This window comes from Palaemon carinicauda, chromosome 22 (genome assembly GCF_036898095.1).
Source record: "Palaemon carinicauda isolate YSFRI2023 chromosome 22, ASM3689809v2, whole genome shotgun sequence".
In the NCBI taxonomy this organism is placed as follows: Eukaryota; Metazoa; Arthropoda; class Malacostraca; order Decapoda; family Palaemonidae; genus Palaemon; species Palaemon carinicauda.
This window is the reverse complement of record NC_090746.1, coordinates 12,761,459-12,771,429: the sequence shown is the minus strand read 5'-3', so window position 1 is coordinate 12,771,429 and position 9,971 is coordinate 12,761,459. Positions and strand designations below refer to the sequence as shown.

The following is a 9,971-nucleotide window of genomic DNA, read 5'->3' as shown; positions in this document are numbered from 1 at the left end:
AAAAAAAAAAGAAGAGAAAAGACAACTTACGAGAATGGGTTTCGTGCAGAGCATAGAAAGACGTTAACACGCAATAAATCATATACAAATATTGAAGGGTAAGTAAAGATAACGTAAAAAATGGTTTATACAATTAATAAGCGTCTCAAGCAACGATTACCGAGGAAATACAAACTCAAAGCTGTGAATCCAACGGGCCGCGTTTTGCTGTGATGGAAGAAAGGACCCGTATCTCTCGCTGGCTTAAATCTTTACACCACTTATAAATTGGCCTTTAAGAACAGTGATGTCCCCTTTATAAATTCCTTTGAGAAATATGTATCTAGATCAATTGCATACGTGAAAAAAAATGAGAAATAATAAAAGGCTGACAAAGGTATTTCGGAATGAATACAACTTGCATATATATATATATCTCATTATTTAACACTGAAAAATACAGATTGATCTTACTGACTTTGAGTTACAAGTTATAGTTATCATTTTGTTGGGATATAACACTAATTATAATGTAAACACTTTTATACTATCCTGAATAGAAGCGTCGACAAGAGGGGGGCGGGTAAAATAAATGACACGGGGGCTGATTTAGAGGTCCCTTTTGAAATGAGCTTTGACAATTTGCACAATTAAATAAAATTAGAATAGTATTTTAACTGACTTCACTAAATGCACGTTAATAAAGCTTTGGCCTTTTTGTTAGTGTTTTAGAGCGGCAAATAAATATATAAACCTTGAAAGTACAAAAACAATGCGCACAACATAGAGATTAACATTTCGATCTATTGCACATTAAACCTTTCATATTTTTGACTGACAAAACAAAATACTCTCTTCAGGAAATTGCATTTTGATGATTTTTAGTATCCTCCCGACTGCCTCATACCATACAAAAATACGTCTCCTCCTACGAGAGCTGAACAGCAATTACCAGGGTCATTCATCCCAAATGATTCCTACGATTTTTTTGATACATTGAATAATTACAATAATGTTCTCTCTTGACCTAGACTTGATTCTCCTCAAGACTGCCTTAAGGATATGGCCCCCAACGCCTTTTCAATTTGCTCCGATAATGGTACTGAAGGAGTCAGTTCAGAATGGCAGTAACTATCTAGGAAGTAAGGACATCCGGGTATCTCTGAAGGGAAACTCTTGGGCAGACATTCTCGAGGTCTTTCTGTGAAGCTCCAGCCATCAGTGACTGACAGCAGACTGGAAAGATAAATACAGTATCATCAATAACACTTTAACCATTGAATAATTCGTTACACTATCACCATGAAATTAATCATAAACTTAATCTTTATTAATTTTCACAGTGCTCTTCAAGTTTTTATTCTTATTTTTTGTGTTATAGAATCATAAAAACGGAGCCTTGCAATCCTCAGTATATCTTCAGGGACGATATTGCTAACACCGTGGCAATTTCTCGATCCAAGCTGACACCAGCTACTACACATAAATCATACTTGAATTAAACATGCATGAGCAGCAGGCACCCAAAATAAATACACACACATATATCATCATCATCATCTCCTCCTACAACTATTGACGCAAAGGGCCTCGGTTAAATTTCACCCGTCATCTCTTTCTTGACCTTTTAATTCAATACTTTTCCATTCATCATCTCCTACTTCGCGCTTCATAGTCCTCATCCATGTAGGCCTGGTCTTCCAACTCTTCTAGTGCCTTGTGGAGCCCAGCTGAACGTTTGATGAACTAATCTCTCAAGGGGAGTGCGAAGAGCATGCCCAAACCATCTCCATCTACCCCTCATCATGATCTCATCCACATATGGCACCCGAGAAATCTCTCTTTTAGTTTCATTTCTAATCCTGTCCTGCCATTTAACTTCCGATATCCTTCTGATGGATTTGTTCTCAAATCTACTAAATCTAATGGAGATTGTTTCATTGTCATACCATAACTCATGTCCATAAAGTTACCCCGATCTCACTAAACTGATATATAGTCTGATTTTTATATGCAATTTCAGGCGATTTGATTTCCATATTTTACTTAAACTAATCATTGTCTGATTTGCTTTTTTCAATCTTTCACAAAACTCTATTTCTAAAGACCGTTTATTGGAGATCATAATCCCTAAATACTTAAATGATTCCACCTCATTAATCCTTTCTCCTTCCAATGACATTCCATCTTCCATTGCATACTCGGTTCTCATCATCTCTGTCTTTCTTCTATTTATCTTCAGCCCAACCTCGTGTGATATTTCATGCATTCTGGTAAGCAAGCATAGCAAATCATGTGGTGTTCTGCTAATAAGGACAGCATCATCAGCATACACTAGGTCTGCTAAATTCTTATCACCAATTCAGTCCAATCCTTCTCCACCATCTCTGTCTGTTCTACACATTACAAAATCCATGAGGAGGATAAACAACATAGGTGACAACATATTCCCTCAGAGTACTCCGCTGTTCACTGGAAATTCATTTGATAAGACTTCATTAACATTAATTTTGCCGGTGCACACTATCAAAGGCTTTCTCATAACCACAAATGCCATCAAAAGGGGATTTCTATATTCTATGCATTGCTGTACATGTCTCAAAATGAAAATTTGGTCAGTGCAACTTCTACCTTTCTAAATCCAGTTGTTCATCTCTCAGCTTTTCATCAATCTTTCTCTCCAGTCTCTTTAGAATAAGCATACTATATATTTTCATAACAACTGACGTAAGTGTTATGCCTGTGATCAATCTATTCTGAGGAAGTGTTTTAATTCTTTCATTCTACCTTGTTTTGAGTATTGTTTTCCTGTCAGGTCTTCAGCTGCTGATTCTCATCTTAATTTGTTGGAAAGAAACTTACGGTCTATTTAATTTTTTATTCCTGATCTAGATATTAATCTTTGGGACCATCGTTCAATTAGTTTATTATGCATGTTGCATAAGATTTTTCATAACTCTGACCATCCATTACATTCAGATCTCCCTGGACCATTCTATCCTATTCGTAATACTAGGCAGGCAGTTAATTCTAATAGCCAGGCCTTCTCAATCATGAGGCTCAATACCACACAGTATTCTAGAAGTTTTATTCCAGCTGTGACCAAGTTGTGGAATGATCTTCCTAATCGGGTAGTTGAATCAGTAGAACTTCAAAAGTTCAAACTTGCAGCAAATGTTTTTATGTTGACCAGGCTGACATGAGTCTTTTTATAGTTTATATATGTCATATCTGTTTTGACGTTGTTAATAGTTTATATATGACATATCTGTTTTGACGTTGTTACTGTTTTTAGAATGATTTATTGTTAATTTGTTCTCATCATTTATTTATTTCCTTATTTCCTTTCCTCACTGGGTTATTTTTCCGTATTGGAGCCCTTAGGCTTATAGCATCTTGCTTTTCCAACTAGGGTTGTAGCTTGGCTGCTGCTACTACTACTACTACTACTACTACTACTACTAACAATAATAATAATCATAATAATAATAATAATAATAATAATAATAATAATAATAATCTGTAATTATTGCAATCAGTCAGGTCTCCTTTTTTTTTATTTTCACTAACACTCTTAACTCCCATTCATCAGGTTTTGCCTCTTCATGACACATTCTACAAAATAATCTTGTAAGTAGTCGCGGAGTCACTTCATCTCGGCAGTTATTCCATCGTATCCAGGGGGTTTCATATCTTTACTGTTTTGAGGATAGCTTCGACTTCAAACAAACTGAATTCATTCATATGCACATCTAGGTCTTCATCGACTTCAGTTATATCAATCAAATCATTCCCTTCATAAGTCCTATTCATAACCTCACTAAAGTGTTCCATCCAACACTGTCTTTCCTCATCTTCTGTTGCTATAACAGAACCATCTCTCTTTTTGATGGGTATATGCTTCTTATTCTTTGCTCCAGTCGAGATGTCATTAATAATTCTATGAGCAATTCTTACACCATAGCCATTTCCTGAATTCATAGGTTTGTCAATCTCATCTGCTTTACTGTCTAAATATTCTCTCCAGTCATTCCTGGCTTTTCTTTTGACCTCACTGTCAATACAGGAATACTTAACATGCTCTACCTTGTAATTTTCATTTCAATTTCTGTCTTTGTCTACTTTTTATAGTATCCCAAGTATCATTTGATATCCATGGCTTTCTCCTTGCAACTGCATGTCCTAAGACTTCATTACCAACTGACCGATATTTGTTCTTAATATTAAACCATTCTTCATCAATTGTCTGTTATTCGTCTCTTAAAGTTTCTAAGACGCCAAATCGATTCCTACATTCAATTGCAAATGTTTCTCTGTGCTCTTCTTTAAAAGCTTAGTTGTATCAAACTTAGGTATTTTATCTATCTTTCTGTTGGGTGCTTTCAGTTTTAATTTACGAGTGACAATGAGGAGCTAGTGATCACTGTTAATATTAGCACCTCTATAGCTTCTTACATTTCTCAGAGTCCTCCCTCTCTCTTTATTAATTGCAATGTGATCTATCTGATTTTTGTAAATGCTACATGGTGAAGTATACTTGTAGATGTTCTTGTGTTGAAAAAGAGTACCTCCAATGACAAAAATGTTTGTTGAACAGAAACTTATGAAATGTGCTCCATTTTCATTTGCAACTTCGCCAAGACCCTCGACACCCATCGCATTCGACATCCCTTGATTATTTCTTCCAACTTTAGCATTGAAGTCGCCAATCACAAATTTCATATCTCTCTCAGGGTTCTCATCTATTACCCTCTGTTGTTCTTCATAGTATTCATCTTTCTTTTCTTCAGGGGAATCATTTGTTGGGGCATAGCAAACTATAATACTCATATTGCACGGCTTTGATTTGAACTTTGCTAGTGATAATCTATTATTTACAGCTCTCCACTCGGTTAATGGCTTTTTCTCCTCTTGATGTCATCTTCATTCCTACCCCTTCTCTTCCAACTCCATCTGATCTTTCTGAGTATATATATATATATATATATATATATATACTGTCTTGGTGTAAAGTTTCCTTACCAATCCCTTTACAACGTGTTTCACTTAGGGCCAAGATATCCAAACTATATTTCATGAATTCACTCTCCACTTGCTGTATCTTCCCAATCTAATTCATGGTTCTAACATTCCAATTACCTATTTTCAATTTTTCTTTTGTATTTATAAAACGGGAGATTCTTAGCACCCCGCTACGTCCGGTACTGGGGGTCATTTTGTCATCTTCTTGTTCCATGACTGACTAAATCCATAGAGGATTCATTGGCTAGATACATAAAAGGATAGCCAGTTCCTTGTGAAGCGCAGTGCCTATCTAACTAAGGCAAGTGACCCCTGCCGGTCTATACTAATTTTAGTAAGATCAACCAACAGGCATCAGGAATAAAAGCCGAAGAGACAATTTACCCATCGCCTTAAACCCAATCCGTAACCCTGCTACAAGTGACTTTATCGAGATTTATGGGGGCATTTCCTCCACACCTAAAGCTGAAATTCCTTCACCAAGTTGCTCATCCGCTTATATGAGTATAACCGTTGGCTAACATGAATTGCTAAGATATACTACCTAGCACAGTACATATACTGCAAAGCACACATACACACATATATATATATATATATATATATATATATATATATGTGTGTGTGTGTGTGTTTTAGTGTTTATATATATATATATATATATATATATATATATATATATATATATAAATAATGTATACACAGACAACCACGCACCAAAGTTGAATGTATGTATGTACCATAAATACATACATACATACAAACCCACACACACACATACATCATGTATATATATATATATATATATATATAAACACTAAAACACACATACACACACACATATATATAATCATATATACATATATACATATCATCATCATTATCATCTCTTCCTATGCCTATTTGATGCAAAGGTCCTCGATTACATTTCACCAGTGAACTCTATCTAGAGCTTTTAAATCAATACTTCTCCGTTCATTATCTCCTGGTTCACGCTGCATAGTCCTCAGTCATGTAGGCCTGGGTTTCCAACTCTTCTAGTGCCTTGTGAACCTTAGTTTAAAGGTTGGTGAACTAATTTCTTATCCACACATGGCACTTGTGCAATACCTCTTATAATTACATTTCTAAACCTGTCCTGCCATTTAATTCCCAATATTCTTCCGAGGGCTTTGGTCTTAAAATTTCAAAATCTGTTGGACATTGTTCCATTGACATACCATGACTCATGTCCATATAGTAACACCCATCTCATTAAACTGATATATAGTATGATTTTTATATATAACTTCAGGCGATTTGATTTCCCAATTTTACAAGACCTAGCCATTCTCTGATTTGCTTTTTGCCATCTTTCATTAAACTCCAATTCTATAGTTAAGTATACAAGGATAAATAACATAACTCCACAAACCTGACATACAAACTACTGTGAACTTGTCAATAAAAGAAAACAGCTAGAGAAAAGAAGAAAGAAACTTAAGCAACTCACTTGTAAGTTGTGGGGCTAACGTTGATTCTTAAAGGCTCTGAAGACGACTCGAACTGATTGGCGATGGTGACGTTCGATCCAAACATGCAGTATCGTGGCATTGCAGTCCCAACCACGCCTGCCAGCACTGAGCCAGTATGTAGACCAATTCGCATCTGTAAACATTACAACAATGTGATATACAGGCGTTTCTATTTAAGATTTAGAGCTTTTGCCAAATAAACGACACTGTTAGAAAAAAACCGTAATTTTATTAGGAAATTTTCCGTTAAAATATACTGCTTTCAGCGGTATTTCGGTAAAATACAGGCGACAGTAATTTCTACCCTACTTTGCTATTATCTTTTACGGGTTGGTGACCGTAATATCACTCCTTGACATTAATTTATCTGTTTTCAAAACGGTAAACATCCTGGAATAAAGGTTACCAGACATTTACCGTTTTTAATGCAAATTTTTAACTGTGGACACTGTTAAAAATTTGTTCACTGTTGAAAATATGCCGCCAAAAAAAAAAAAAAAAATAAACTGCAAAAATCCTGGAATAAATGTTGCCAGGCATTTACTATTTTAAAAACGGATATATTGACGTAAAGGAGTGATATTACGGTCACCAACCCGCAAAAGATAATAAAAAAGTAAGGTAAAAATTACGGGCGCCTGTATTTTACTAAAATACTGCTGAGAACAGTATATTTCATACGGGGAATTTCCCATTAAATATACGGGTTTTTAACAGTGTAGGATACGTCTGAGTACAGTTATTAACATAAAATTTTAAGTGATGATCCTTTACGGTTGTACAATTCTATCCATCTCTCTTGGATTTAAATCAAGCTTTACTTATCAGTATTCCCTCCAATATTGATAATAATAATGTCATTAAAGACAACGAATAAACTGAATGAGGAAGTAAGGAAAATCTTCACAACTCGCTATGCATGCAAGATAAGACACATGTAATCAAAAGTTGCTGTGGTTTCTGGAAGTTTCGTCAGAGCTTATTTCATCTTATGAATATATAATGATGTATTTCACATAAGCCAATAACTATTGTGAAATTGACTAGCAGATGGGTAAAATCTGTCTTTATTCAGACAGTATCTGTAACATTTATAACGCTTCCAGAAAGGTAAAATCAAAGCTAGATCTCTGCTAAGATAGCCTCTATCATTTGTGCTGACATCACATCATCAACTATATACTGACGAAATATTTTTGATCTAGTTATCCTATTCTAGAGATCAGTAAAACCTTTAGGGTGTCTTGCTCCCAGTGACATAAGCAGCGATAGAGAAATAGACAATTTTGAAGTGAAAATACTGGAAAGCAAGTTTTACAGAATTTTCAAGATTCAGTAGATTCAGATTGGTGTTTAATTCCAACACTTGGTTGTTACCAGATACGGAGGCGAGACGTCTTTCAAGTGATTACGTTTTCAATTTTTTTAATTCTTTAAATTCATATAAAGATGAGACTTGATTATCTGGAAAAAAAAAACATCCTTCATTATTATTGTTACCTTCTAAGCTACAGTCTTAGTTGGAGAAGCAGGATGCTATAAGCCCAAGGGCTCCAACAGGGAAAATTGCCCAGTGAGGAAAGGAAACAAGGAAAAATAGAATTTTTTTAGAAGTATAACTGCATTAAAATAAATATTTCCTGTAAAAACTATAAAAAATTTAACAAGAGGAAGAGAAACAAGACAGAACAGCGTGCCCGAGTGTACCCTCAAGCAAGAGAACTCTAACCCAAAACAGTGGAAGACCGTGGCACTGAGGCTATGGCACTAGTCCTTCATTTAAAAACCTTAGAAGTCTTACCGAAACTGTTTCATGGGCGATGACAGTCTTATTGCAGTTCTCTTAGCTTCATAATCAAGAAGAACTCATATAGAAGCTAGAGGTGCACTCTGTCGAGCGCAGGCCTCCTACCGCGGCAGCTTATTTCTCGACCTTTTGCTCGATTTTGACCTTGACTTTCGACGTTAATATGCATTAAATGGCGTGGATTTTCATAAACTCAAAAATGAACTAAGTTTGAAGTCTCTGTGACAACGATGTCCAAACTTAAGGTTGATTACGTGAATTGGACATTTTGGTTGATCGTGACCTTGACCTTCCAAAATTTAATAATTTCCAGCATTTTACATAATAGTTAATCCCTGCAAGTTTCATTACTCTATGACTAAAATTGAGGACAGAAGGCTGTTCATAAACAAACACACAAACAGGGGGTAAAACATAACCTCCTTCCAACTTCGATGATGAAGCTAATAAATCTGTTTTGTTGAAAAACAGGCCGATCGATACTGGCTATAAATACAGCACCTTCTACAACAGAAATGTCAGTCGTTGCTTATTACTTGCTTGAGGGTACACTTGGGCACACTATTTTTTCTTATTTCTCTTCCTCTTGTTTTGTTGAAGTTTTTATAGTGTACATAGAAGGAAATATTTATTTCAATGTTGTTACTGTTCTTAAAATAATGTATTTTTCCTTGTTTCCTTTCCTCGCTGGGCTATTTTCCCTGTTGGGGCCCCTGGGCTTATAGCATCCTGCTTTACCAACTAGGGTTGTAGCTGAGCAAGTAATAATAATGATAATAAATAGGATTATAATAGCACCACTGTATTAATTGCTAGGTATCTTTATGCTGTTTGGGTCAGTAATAAAATACGTTATACGAAAGAGGAGACAGGAGTGCTTATTTTCTTTCTTTAAATTAGTTTTCTCTTTCTTTCTTAGATGTATCCAAACTTTACTTCTCACCATTCTATGGTCGCTTGACTTTAACTAATTTAGCACTGTTACGTAAATAACTAAATTGACCCTTACACCAAGAATAAAATCTATTTTGATTTTCGTTTCTCCGTTTAGGCTTCTCCATGTCCATTTTCTATGTTCCTTTTTATGAAAAAGTGTGTTCATAATTTTACGATTGTTTCTTTTGGCAGATTCTACAAACCTGTTTCCTCTGTCATTCCTTGTGCCTCCTCCAAATTTACCTACTGCTGATTCTCTTCTTTTGACCAACTTTAGCATAGAAATCACCCAAAACCAATGTAAATTGAGTCTTATGTCTTTAAGAGATATCTCCAGATCTTGATAAAAAAACTTGCTATATATTCCTTAGTATGGGATGTTGTTGTTGTTGCATACGTTTGAATGATCTTCAGTTTATACTTCTTGTTTAGTTCGATTATTAATCCTGCAATTCTATCATTTCTACTACGAAATTCTTCTATATATTCATAACACACACACACACACGCACACACACACACACACACACACACGCACACACACACACACACACATATATATATATATATATATATATATATATATATATATATACAGTATATATATCTATCTATCTATCTATATATATATATATATATATATATATATATATATATATATATATTATATATGTATATATATATATATATATATATATATATATATATATATA

At 34.8% G+C, this 9,971-nt stretch overlaps 1 protein-coding gene across 1 annotated transcript in view; it reads right to left on the bottom strand.

The window, feature by feature from the left end:
* Window positions 1-857: 857 nt before the first annotated feature.
* The window catches only part of Gycalpha99B (guanylate cyclase 1 soluble subunit alpha 2), a 361,252-nt gene continuing 352,138 nt past the window's right edge, over window positions 858-9,971 (bottom strand). Inside the window, exons 12-13 of the mRNA XM_068345970.1 lie at window positions 6,494-6,648; window positions 858-1,215 (exon numbers count right to left, since the gene is read on the bottom strand). Of these exons, the coding sequence (XP_068202071.1) occupies window positions 1,023-1,215; window positions 6,494-6,648 (348 nt within the window). The 3' untranslated portion in view covers window positions 858-1,022. The remainder of the gene's footprint in view (window positions 1,216-6,493; window positions 6,649-9,971) is intronic.